The sequence below is a fragment of the Strongylocentrotus purpuratus genome, unplaced genomic scaffold (assembly GCF_000002235.5).
Source record: "Strongylocentrotus purpuratus isolate Spur 01 unplaced genomic scaffold, Spur_5.0 spur5_scaffold_17, whole genome shotgun sequence".
In the NCBI taxonomy this organism is placed as follows: domain Eukaryota; kingdom Metazoa; phylum Echinodermata; class Echinoidea; order Camarodonta; family Strongylocentrotidae; genus Strongylocentrotus; species Strongylocentrotus purpuratus.
This window is the reverse complement of record NW_022145602.1, coordinates 29070062-29083087: the sequence shown is the minus strand read 5'-3', so window position 1 is coordinate 29083087 and position 13026 is coordinate 29070062. Positions and strand designations below refer to the sequence as shown.

The 13026-nt window shown below is 36.0% G+C and overlaps 1 protein-coding gene across 11 annotated transcripts in view; it reads left to right on the top strand.

The window, feature by feature from the left end:
* LOC590371 (acetyl-CoA carboxylase) overlaps positions 1–13026 on the top strand; it is an 83909-nt gene that overhangs the window by 10369 nt on the left and 60514 nt on the right. For 8 of the 11 annotated variants that reach the window (XM_030988060.1, XM_030988064.1, XM_030988063.1 and 5 more), the window contains 7 exons: positions 1500–1595; positions 8655–8820; positions 9728–9866; positions 10622–10813; positions 11435–11643; positions 12091–12254; positions 12727–12883. In XM_030988060.1, the coding sequence (XP_030843920.1) occupies positions 1500–1595; positions 8655–8820; positions 9728–9866; positions 10622–10813; positions 11435–11643; positions 12091–12254; positions 12727–12883 (1123 nt within the window). Of the gene's footprint in view, positions 1–1499; positions 1596–8654; positions 8821–9727; positions 9867–10621; positions 10814–11434; positions 11644–12090; positions 12255–12367; positions 12373–12726; positions 12884–13026 lie in introns of those variants that run through there. The other 3 variants (XM_030988069.1, XM_030988066.1, XM_030988070.1) reach the window with 2 other exon arrangements.

Sequence of the window (13026 nt, the reverse complement as noted above, 5' to 3'; positions counted from 1 at the left end):
TCTGGTATAGAGAGTCACAGTAATTCAACTACCGTAGCTATGGTTTGTTGTTGCTGGTAGTCTCATACCATCCCATCACGGGAGGCCTACAGTAGGTGGTTCGATCCAAATAATGATTCTTTAATCTGGTTTCTAGGAATAATTAGCACTTCTTTGACTAGTATTGCTTCTATAGATATTAGCTGAATTTCCTACTAATTAAAGTAAAACAAAAAGAGAGATGTAGATGAATTGATAGTTTACTTTTTTCTTAATAATTAAATTGTCCTCCCATGGAAATCACATTAACTTTCTAGAGTATTGAGAAGGATGCCCAGAAATGTTTTGTGGTAGCAGACAAGGAGACCAAAATTTAATGACGAGCATGGCTGAAGCTTTGATGATGATCTGTAGAAACAAAATATGAATTTTATTATCAATGGATTAAGTTCCAATTCTCTAGTAAATTTGATGGTCCAGTGCAGGTACTTTGCACAGTGAAAAAAATCAACAGGCAAAGATGGTGATTTTGAATTGGAAGGCTACAAAAAAGCTCTTACAGTGTATGAATCTAGGAGAAAAATGAAAATAAAAGAAAGAGAAAGAAAAAGAAAATTGAGAGGCGATATTTACATGTATATGGTCTGCATTGTACTTTGTACACCTGCTTGACACTGTACTTTAATTGTTAAATTGGAAATGAACATTCTAATAAAACAATAATGATACAATTTGGAGACATAAATTGTAAGGCATGACATTCTATCTAATATGATTGTGCTCGTAATTTATACTCTGTACTTTGTGTAATGATAATGTACTACTTGTTGAAATCACCTTTGTGATCCAGTGTTGCTAATGCAACAGCAAGCACTGCCATTGGAGCTTTTTTTGATGAAACTAAAGGCCGGGTCAAACTTTAGCGATAACGATAGCGAAAGCGTTAATGAAATAACTGTTCCCGAATTGGTCCCCTGCTGTTCACGTTGTAAATGCAATGTAATTTCATTGTACCTACATATACACATGTACATGTACAAGTAAGTCAGACCGCTGCGGTATTGAGCCACCCTCAGAGACTGTACAGGTCTCCTGGTCTAAAATAACCGGACTGTCAGGGACAAAATAAAATAAAATTGGGGGGGGGGGGGGGGGCTACTTTTTAAGATTACTTGCAGGAAAAAAACACTCTTTAATTTGTTTTGTATTGAACTCTATATTTTGGGGCTCTTTTATGACTCTTGTGGTTTTTTTTTTGCATTTCGGGGGCAAATTAGCCCGGAGCCCGTGTGTGATTTTTCCCCTGCTGACTGTGGTTCCAGTCCTGCAACAGCACTTTTGTCATTATTTTTACATTACTATGCCAGCATTAAAAAATATCATTATCACTCAGGTTTGACCAAGCCTGTTTTTCAAATTCCTTATCTTGCCGATGCCTTTTGATTTGCTACCCTCCCTCCCTTCCTTTCTGATGAGTACCTTGATCTATCCATCAATCCCGCCACGTTTCTTTGTTCTAGTCCAGGGAAAGATGCAGCCAAGTCCAGGTTTAGTGCCCTTGGCGCCCCTCACCTATGCCACCTCATCTCCTCTGTAATGTCAATGTCACCGGAGAAGTAAGGGTCACGACCTTTAGCGGGGTCATTGTCCCAACCTTTCGTTGAATGTTGAATGTGTTTTGTATTTGTGTAGTCCCTACCATTTGCAGTCAACTGTACATACTGTACAAACTGAGCTTTGAAATGAAGCTTTAATTATTAAAAGAGACCTAAAAATTGCTGAAATCTACAGAGCCTCATGTGGACATTTGAAATTATATGAGACCCATCAGTCATTATGTTCCTTTAGGGCTCAAGTAAATTATTAAAATTCTCACTGGCTCAGCCCCCCCCCCCCCCCCAAAAAAAAAAAAAGAAGAAAAAAAAGAAGAAGAAGAAGAATTGGTTCATTGTACCCTTTGTCTTGCATGATTAGAGGCTGATGAGAGCGCTGTGAAGCCAAAGAAGGGAAAAAGAAAGAAATTCCAGGACGGAATACGAGAAACTGACTTCAGTTTCTTTCATTATTTGCCCAACAGAAAGGGTGCTTACTTATTTTCTTGTAAAAGTCTTGAATTTCTGATTTTTATTTTATACAAATTATGATGAATCTGGACAATGAACAGACTACATTTTTTGTGTTTCATACACACTTGCAAATGTACACTCAAATTTCTCAAAGAATGATCAAAATTTTGGAATACAATTTTGAATTTTGTCAGTTGTCCACACATCTCTTTCAGATCTCTTGCTACGCATGCACCTCATTGTGTGCAGCATTCTAAAAGTGATACCATTTATTTACTTCATAACGTTGTGGACGAAAGAACTTTATTGATGGATTTAATTTACCCTACAATGTTGGGAAGAAACAAAAACAGTTGCACTGCAAATGGTAGATGTTGGATCGTTTTACTTATTTATTGTATGTTGCAAACTTGCATCTGATCCCACAGTGACTGCCTGAAAAGCCTGCAAGTAATCCTGTACATGTACTTACAATAGTTTTTTCTAGTTATTCTTGAATGCTTGAAATGGTATGCTCATTTTCTTTCCAAAAAAAAAGTTGTTTAATACTTTTATGTATTTATTCATTTGCTTTTCCCCTTTCCTGTTTCCATTTTATTGTTGAATGTTATGTTTCATATTCATTTTTGACCTTTACTTTACTGTTAAATTCTGGGCCTTGTCTTATAAAGTGTTTAATTGATCCCAACTATGTACATGTATATTAGAGATAGGAGATTGTAAACTTGCGAATGATTGGAGGGCTTTTGATTGATTTGGATCAATCCTAACTCTTTATAAGACGGGGTCCTGAACTATATATATATATATATATATATATATATATATATATATATATATATACCGGTGTGAACATTTACTTCTTTGTGGTCTTGTTTCCTCATGTCTAATGTACCATCTTGGTTCCATGTAGTCCATGTCAAGTAACAAAATGTCTACTAATCAACATTATTAATGATCCAGCTATATTAATAACTTTAATGTGTACGTATTTTCAGGTAACGAAAGTCAACACTAATATTGGAATATTTCAGACACAATATTTGTTTCTTAAAAAAAAAAAAAAAATGAGTCCCTAAATCAATAAGTGCACCTACTGTACATGTATCATCAAAACATTTTTGATCTTGATTTGTGTACATGTATTATGCTGCGCTACGGTATTCAAAATATGATTATCAAACATCACTTCTACAACGAGCTCTCATTAAACCAAAACATGACTTGTGTAGACTAGTTGACTCAAATGTGCATGCTCCCATAGAATACAGAACAGAATGTGTAACCCACGGGGGGGGGGGGGGGGGGGGGGGGGGGGGGGGGGGGGGGCTGTCACATTGAGCACCGTACACCCTAAACACAGATCAAAGTCTCAAGTAGTTTTGATACCCTATACTGGAAAAAAAAAAGAGTTCCAAATGCATTAAAGGGCATTGCTACCCTTATAAGAAGTTCATTTGTATATGTAAGTGGAATAATAAGAGGAACAGAATGGCAAAAGTTTAAAATAAATTGGACCAATGAGAAGAAAGTTATGAATGTTTGAATTATGAAGTCCTTGCTATTCTCATAATGATAGTGTGGTCAGTGAATTGTAATACTTTATTCGCGGAAAACTCTCCTGTTTGTCAAGTACAAAAGTATAAACAAATATTTAATTTCTGTTTTTCTCCTAAGTACAAACCTCCTTCTCTCTTGGGGCACTGCTCAAATATAGGTCCTCTAAAAAGCAAAGACCCTCCTGATTCATACATTGAAGACAAAAATTGACATTTGTGTAATTGTTTGTGTTGGAACAAATAGGAAAGTAGTCCAGCACTACATCACAGTAACATTACTGATTCTGCAAATTTGAAGTTCCCATACTGTACATTTGCATAGTGTTAACAGATTTCATATACAGTATCCATAACTTTGTTTATTTTTTCGTGGAATTTGCAGCATACTGCTTATCTGATTTTTCTGCTTTCTTTTAGAGTCATTTTCTTTTAAGGTTGAGTTTCCCTTTAAATTGTACCAATCACCAAAACATGAATTACTATAGTGATAAAAGGATTCTTTATTGCTACATACATGTATTTACATACGGTGTAATCAAAATTGATATTCAAATATTACTTAGATCACGCAGTGTACATGTAAATACACTCTAGGTAAACATTAAAATGACTTGTGTATTCTAGTTGAGTTACGGGTACAACTACAGTACATGTAGTATAAAATACAGAATAAAAAACAAAACAAAATTTGGAATTGGGTTCCATATGCTGTTTTTTAATTTTATTATCTTCTATTTTCTAGGTACTGTAGGCTAGGTGGATTTTATACATTCTCCTTTTTTCTAGCTAGCTAAATTATTTTTTCACCTGATACACTGTAGGTACACTTAAAGCCATTAGCACACCAAATTCTTGGCAGTGCCATTCATGTACTGTACATGTACACCATACCTTAAAATTATTGTTTCAATGATCTCTATGTCTCATTCTTCCTCTACCTCTTGATTTTTTGTCTCTACCCCTGTCTTGCTCCCCCTATACCTGTACAAATGTATGTAATTTCAATCCTATCCAATCAACACTTGAAGTAAAGTGGTCTCTTTTAATATTAAAAAAACACTGTTGGAGACCCATTACCATTAAAAGTAACTTTGTCTGTCCCAGCTCTTTGTACATTGTACTCAATTGATTTTGAACCCTGGTACAAGATTTCATTATCTTGGTCCCAAAGGTGTTTGATATGATATTAAAGGTACTATGTCCCTTTTGCAGCCAACCTCAAATTCTGTAGAACTTTGCAGGAATTATGAATATGTCATGTATGTCCTATCTGTGGAATTTAAACATAAGCAGTGTCCTCATATTCAAATTATGCAAGGAAACCCGTTTACTTGCTAGACTTCACTGTCAGACACTATTGAGTGACTGACTGGCTTTTTTTTCTTCTTTGGTAATAACATTCATGAAAAGAGTTGTAAAGGGTACATGAGCATTTGTCTACATCAATAACCCACTTCTTGTGATGGCCAAGATTAAACTGATTGAATCTTTGCGCAGCATAAAACGTATGACCATTCGGTACAAGTCTGAAAATCAAGACTATTACTTTTGGGCTCTATAGCCCTAAAGTCGATTTGACAACTAATAGTCGTTATTTTCCCACTTGAAGACATTTTCAAGCCCCATCTTTTTTAGGGAAGTTCTAAATTAGTATTATCTTTCAAATGCAGTTGGAATTTAAATTTTTCATTGTTTTGGCCTGCAAATGGGACATTGTACCTTTAAAGGTTCCACTCTGTGTACTTACAGTTAACAACTCAATTATCCATACCCTTCACAAGTTTTGTAATTTTCAGAGTATCTGAAAACTTGATTTGTCCTGACCTATGTTTTTTGAAAATGTGTTATAACTTATATTAAAATTATTCACCACAGGCCCTTATTTAACCAGTCCACCTTTCATTCTTGAGATAAAAAAACCCACAGCACATCAAATTTCCAAGGGGTACTATAAATAACTTTTTTGTTAACTGTATCTCATGAAACTGGATGGAAAGGAGCACACAATCGTGGTTCTCAAGGGAAACTCCCTTATCATAAAACGTCCACTCCGTGGTTTTAACATCCTAGTAAAAGTGAAACCATACGTACATGTATGTACATCATGTAGTTGCAACATATGTAAACTTTGAAAAATGAAAGTACTAATACAGTAATAAGCCATTGTCATTTCAACCTTTAAGCCATACGCTATTAGGCCTTTGTCATTGGTATTGTTTAGTGAAAACCTTTGAATCTTGAATCTTACGATGGCTAGTATTTGTGAAATCATATAAGTAAGTAAGTCTTTAATTTCATTTCAAGTTTAAACAGTTTTTGAGCGTCAAGTAATGCCTGGCTAGAATGCTCCCCAGGGAGTGGAGATTGTGCACACAGTGTGTGCGGGCAAGCACTGAATCCAATGACCGGGGTAATAGTATATTTGTAAAGCGCTTAGAGACATTTGTATTAAGCGCTATATAAAAATTAAATATTATTATTATTATTATTAAACCTCAACTAAGTGGTCAAATATTGTCAACTGATTTATGGAATGCCAATTGTAAAATCATTCAAATTATCACTTGAAAGTTCTCACTATTATTAGGTTACGAAAAATGAAGTGATTTTTACCCTTTTCAAATGTTGAACAAAGAGGATGGTAAAGGGCATTCCTTAAAACAATGGGCTACATTTTTAACCACCTTTCATGTGTAGAAGTTTGCCTTCCTGAATGAGATTAGAAAAAATACCAGCTATCCCTCAACATCTAGTATCTTTTTCTTCCGTAAATTAAAAAGCTAAACATGTTCATTGGTATGGTTTATTGAAAACCTTTGAATCTTCCAATTGCTAGTATTTGTGAACACATATGAATTCCATATTAGTTTGCCGCCTTGAATGAGATTAGAAAGAATACCAGCTTTACATGTATCCCTCAGCATTTAGTATCATTTTCTTCCTGTCGTTGCATGTTCATCTGTTCAGTGAAGATTGTGATGACCAGTAAGTACAGAGTTTTTTTTTTTAAGTGCTGAATTTGCATGAAACTTATGACTTTGCTGTGCAAATGAACAAATACAAAATAGACTGGTCTCTTTTTCAGCAAGAGACCAAGACTTTTTATTCACATTCCCAGGGAAAAAAATTAATATTTTTCGAGCTTGCCTGCATAAAAATAACACTCTAAAATTTGTTTTGCATTGAACTCTATGCACATTTACGGGGGCTCTTTTCTGATTTTGGGGGCTCTTTTTGGCATTTCGGGGGCTAATTTGCCCTGAGCCCTGTGTATTTTTTTCACTGCACATTCCTACAAATGTACACATGTTCATTATGCATTATTGAAAAAAATGACAGGCTATAGAAAGAAATTTTGATTTTCAAAAAATGCAAGGCAATGACAAATTGGAAATGATAGGAAAAAAACACAACCAAAAAGTAGATGTATAGTCTTGTGATCGAATTAGTCCATGTAATCTGGTCCTAAAAAGCAAACCAAAAGGTCTTCAGAGTGGACACATCATACATTGTACATGTACACCCGATGTATACAGAGTGATTCAGTTTTAACCATCGCAGAACTCACTGGCATGTAAAATGAAAGCTTCCCACTGAAAGATCTATGTAGAGTGTAGTGAAATTTAGTCATCCTTGCATTTTAGCTTTTCACTTTCCCATTATGATGCTTAATCCTGATCACATTCGCTTTCCAATGAATATATTTCTTTCATTTGCTTTATTTAAAAAACAAATTAAAGACAAAAAACCATTGTGTAGCTACATTCATATCCATACCAATTGATGGTTTCATAATAAATGCATCGCTTGATATTTCACAAATCAAGTTGCAGTGCACTATTAAATACTATGCTTTATGGATTAAAAAAAAAAATGTGTGTGTTGTTTATGTCCAACGCTTTTGCTGCAGAAGCGAAAACTGATATACAGGTATAACCAGGTAAAACAAAAAAAATACATGTAGCTGTATAACCCACATGTGCATGTACTGCACGACTTGTGCTCATATTATGTTATGGTGCAAATGAATTATGAGAGTCGATCTTCATTCGTTTGAAAAATTTCTTACTAGCAAAAGCACACACTGAAATAATAGCACCTTCATTGTGCATGCCTATTAATTCAGACTCAAGTTGTACAGTGATTCAAGCATTACAAGTGCATTAGGGAATAGAAAATCACAGTATTTAAATCTCACTATTGTTCACATGCTGTTTGGTGTTTGCAATGTCATGTTATTTGTCATCACCAAAGAGCTAAGGAGTTTTTAACCTTCCCTTCTGTTTGAGAGGGATTTATCTTTCACAATTTGAAAATATATAATCGGACAGATATGTATTCTTTCTCTGCTAAGATTCAGAAATAATTAGGAACTTACATTACTTTACTGGACATACATGTAGAATGTATTTGATGAACACTGAATACTAAATGTACATGTAAATGATACAAATTCTTGTTTAATTACTTGCAGAGAAGGAGTAATACCTATTTTGAAATTTAGGTTGAATATTAGATACAAATAACTCTGTCCTTCATTCTCTTGCACTTTGCTTTCCTAACAAATCAAACTTGAATTTGTTAATCTAACATTTGGCTTTTTATACATTCAGGCAATATTCGCCTTTTGCTATTAAAACCTTCCATTTTTAGAAATTTTGCATTTGCATTCTCTTTCAATCTGTTTGATATTTATTATTTATACATGGAGTATAAAAGTTATTATTTTAGTAGTATCTTTGCATTTTGATTATAATACTAATACATGTACAAATGATCTCCAGTAAACATGTAACATGGTATTGTATAAATTAAGAAATATTAAAGTCTATATGGTTTTACATGTCATACTATTTTTTTTTGTCCAAGTTGCCTTTAAAGAGTTGATCTTGACATTTTATGCAATTTTCTTCAAAGAAAGAAAAAATAATGAAGCAATAGCTAGCTATCCTCCAAATTTGGTCCAAAAACTTTTCATCGTGATACAAATTTACAAACAAACGATTATAAACACCTGGTATATTGACCTGTAACCTTTGACCTCCTGCAGCTTTCGACACAGTATGTCCGGTATGAACTTGGTGGAGATGGATAGCGGCCGACGCCCGGTCAACAATCGGGAATGGCGTCAGGGCCGCAGGGACAGCAAGGATTTTTCGGTGGCTACGTCTCCGGAGTTTGTCAAGAAATATGGGGGCGACTTTGTCATCACGAAGGTATGATTATTCCCAATTTTTTAAAGCCTGTCTGCACTAGTTTAGCCAGGGTGGATTCACTATGAACATGACGGACAAAGAAATAGGACAAAATATACAGTTCCTCATTCTACCCTCAACAATTGCTGTGGTAGACAAAGGAACGTCCCTTCACTGCTATTATGTAAACATGTGTAGAACAGGTGTCACATGCATATTCACCTGTTCTACACATTTTTACATAATATCAGTGAAGGGTTGCTTTGTCTACCACAGCAATTGTTGAGGGTAGAATGAGGAACTGTATGTTTTGTCCTCTTTCTTTGTCCGTCATGTTCATAGTGATTAGACCTCCCTGCTTGGTCACTGACTGGTGGTTATCTCATCAAATCACCTCTCAATAAAGAAAAAGAGGACCATGGGAGACCAATGATCACCGATTAGGCATTGTTTGCTCTATAGAGGACGCAAGTAGCTATAAGTGGTGCAGTGGGGCTTTAAGTTCATGGATAGGTATATGATGTTACAGTCATAATTCAAGATGCAAGTAGATTCAATTGAGCAGGGAAATGGATGTGGCGCGTTACAGATATTCATTATCATTGTCATGTGTCGTAGTCGAGTGGTTTAAGCACCTGACTTGAAATTCAAAGGTCATGGTTCAATCCCCGACATGGCACTAATGTCCTTTGGCAAGGCATTAATCTTCATTTGCCACACTCGACCCAGGTGAGGTAAATGGGTACCTGGCAGGAAGAAATTTCTTGAAATCCTAGACCGTGTAATGGCCGCTACATGTAGGCTAAAGCCGGGGTAATAATTAGTGTGCCTCGGAATAGAATTTCCAGATAGAGGGCGCTTTAGAAATGCCTATTATTATTATTTATCATTATTATTATTATTGTTATTGTTCTCTTTGTCTGTCCAGGTTCTTATTGCTAATAACGGAATCGCTGCCGTCAAGTGCATGAGGTCCATCAGACGATGGGCATTTGAAGTCTTCAGGAACGACAAGGCCATTAAGTTTGTTGTCATGGTAACGCCAGAGGATCTTAATGCGAATGCAGGTGAATAATAGATAGATGTTCTTAAAATAGATCATATGCAAATGCAAGTTTAATCAGATTGCCTTGTTACTTTCTTATTCGTTTATATAAAAAAGTAAAAATTATTGAACTTCACTTTAAAGAGGAAGTTGAGTTCTGGTCATGCGATTGCATTGTGAAAGAAAAGGTGTGGAATGGATCAGAAAAGTTGATCATATAGCATGTAAGTAATGGTGTGTAATGCAAGGTTCTAGAGTCATCAAAATCATCATAAATTTGGCAGAGTCTTGGTAAAGTAACAATCACTTACACAGATAGATGTATATGGGACAACACACATGGTGTCGGGGCTAGTACTACCCTGATTTCCTTATCTTTCTATGCTCATTACTCAGCCAGTATACATATTCTTCCAAAATTGTTTGGCACATGACATTTATTTGTAATCTTGAACATTCAGTGTAAGTTTCGTTAGATTCTGTGAAAATTCATTTTCTTTTTTTACCAGAACTCAAGTTTATCTTTAATGTACATAATGTTACTATAAATATATCTAGTTTAACTATATACCAGTACATGTACTGTATGTGTGCCTTCTGTTTTAAAACATCTTTTTTTCACGTTATCTTTATGAGCAACAGTTTGACAATTTAAAAAATAATTTTTCCCTTGTTAATGATATCGTAAAGAAAAATGATTTGGCAAATGAGACTACGGTAATTCAATATTGAATTGATATGTTCACTGTTCATTCATTCATTTGTGTGTTTTTGCAGAGTATATCAAGACGGCTGACCACTATGTACCGGTACCGGGCGGGTCCAATAACAACAACTACGCCAATGTGGAGCTCATCGTTGACATAGCAACCCGTATGCAGGTGGAGGCGGTGTGGGCGGGGTGGGGCCATGCCTCAGAGAATCCTAAACTGCCTGAGATGCTGCACAAAAGCGGCATAGCTTTTATAGGTGAGGACTCTTTCTTGTTAAACATGAAGGGTTTCCAGTTTTCAGATTTTACCTGATATCAGACCCTTTTTATCTACATTGTACATTGTTCAGTCTAACCTGCTATAGTGACCACTTATCCACAAAGACCACCTGTCTACAACAAGCACATTTTTTGTTTCCCTTGAAAATGGTTTCTCATTGAAACATGTACTAAAGGAACCTGTCTACAAAGACCACTTTTTATGTTTCCCTTGGGCGGTCGCTATAGACAGGTTTGATTGTACATACACATACGTAGCTTTGTTTTAGGCTTTGGTCCTGTAGGCTCCATGTTGACAGGGTCTTTTTATTTTTAGCCCATTTTTTTCTTTAGGGAAGGCATCACAACTTGACGTCTAAATGCTCCTTTACTTTTATAATGCAACCAAACTGCCAACTATTTAGTGTAACTAATATTACTTTAAAAAAAGAAAGAAAACAAAATTATCCTTGGTCACTTTTATGGAAACTTTGGTCCTTACAGTTGATTTCAACAGAAAGGAAAACCTTCCCATTTTTTTTATTAGAACTGCAGTGGCTGAATCCACTTATGCCACGAAAGGGGTCAAACTTAATTTAATTATATTTGTTCATAAACAGGACCGCCTGAGAATGCTATGTGGTCGCTGGGGGACAAGATAGCATCCTCCATCGTAGCCCAGAGCGCTGGGGTACCTACCTTGCCTTGGAGTGGGGATGGTTTGACCATCGAGTGGTCTGAGGAAGACGCCAGGAGCGGTAAGATCTTGACCATTCCCAAGGAGCTCTACCGCAAGGGATGTGTGGAGGATGCAGAGGAAGCCTTGCAGGTAAGGAACATCATGGCACAATATGCATCTTGAAAACTTTAGGAGGTGCATTTGATATTTCCTGAACCATTAAAAGTAATATGTATTTATGATTATTATGATATCATTGGAATGAGTGTGTGGTGATGATGACAAGTGATGGTGGTGGTATTGGTGATGGTGGTGGTGTTGGTGATGGTGGTGGTGGTGATGATGATGATGATGATGATGATGGTGATGATGATGATGATGATGATGATGATGATAATGATGGTGATGATGATGATGAGATGATGATGATTTTGATAAAAGTAATGATGACGATAATGATAATGCTGACGATGATGATAATACAAACAGGATGTAGATGTATGTACATCTTAACAACACAAAATATGAAATTAAAAACTGAATATAACAATAATGAATACGTAACCCTTATTCTTCTTGAATTCCCCATAATATCAGGCTGCAGAAAGGATTGGATTCCCCGTTATGATCAAAGCTTCTGAGGGAGGCGGCGGGAAAGGTATCAGGAAGGCAGAGGCCCAAGATGACTTTGCTAGCCTCTTCAGGCAGGTGCAGAATGAAGTGCCAGGCTCCCCCATCTTCGTAATGAAACTGGCCAAGAGGTATGTGTCTTGTGTATGGAGGAATAGTCCATTATTCTACATTGGTGAATTACAGTATGGTAGGGGGAGGAAGTCATTTGAAAAGCTCCCCTAACTTGGTATTGTAATTGGCCAAGAGGTATGTGTCTTATGTATGGAGGAATAGTCCATTATTCTGCATGGGGTGAATTATAGTGAAGGAGGGGGAGGAAGTTATTTAAAAAGCCTCTCTAACTTTACAATTCGACTTTGAAAGATGAGAAGTGCAGCAGATAAGATTAAAATTCACGCATTTGTATTGCTATAGTTACATGGAATCAACTTCTAATTTCTCCTTCAGATATTGGAAAGTTTGAGAGGGAGTTCTGTTTTTTTTATATTTCTTTTTGTTAAAAACATGATACCCTACATACTTGTACAATGTACAAATTCAGTGCAGTACTGTAGTTTCCTCACAAGTTTCTTCATGAAATGGTCATCTCTTTGTTTTCAGTGCTCGCCATTTAGAAGTGCAGCTGATGGCAGACAAGTATGGAAACGCCATCTCCCTCTTTGGTCGAGATTGCTCCATCCAGCGTCGTCATCAGAAAATCATTGAGGAGGCACCGACAACCATCGCTAAGGATGACGTCTTCAAACAGATGGAGAAGGTACAGAAACATGACATTTTTAGAAATTAATCCATTATCTTTTCTTCAAATTACTGTAGCAGTGAGATTTTCTCTAGTATTGCTGCATGAATGCTTTTCCACCCCAACTTTATGGAATATGACCCATAGGTATATATTTGTTT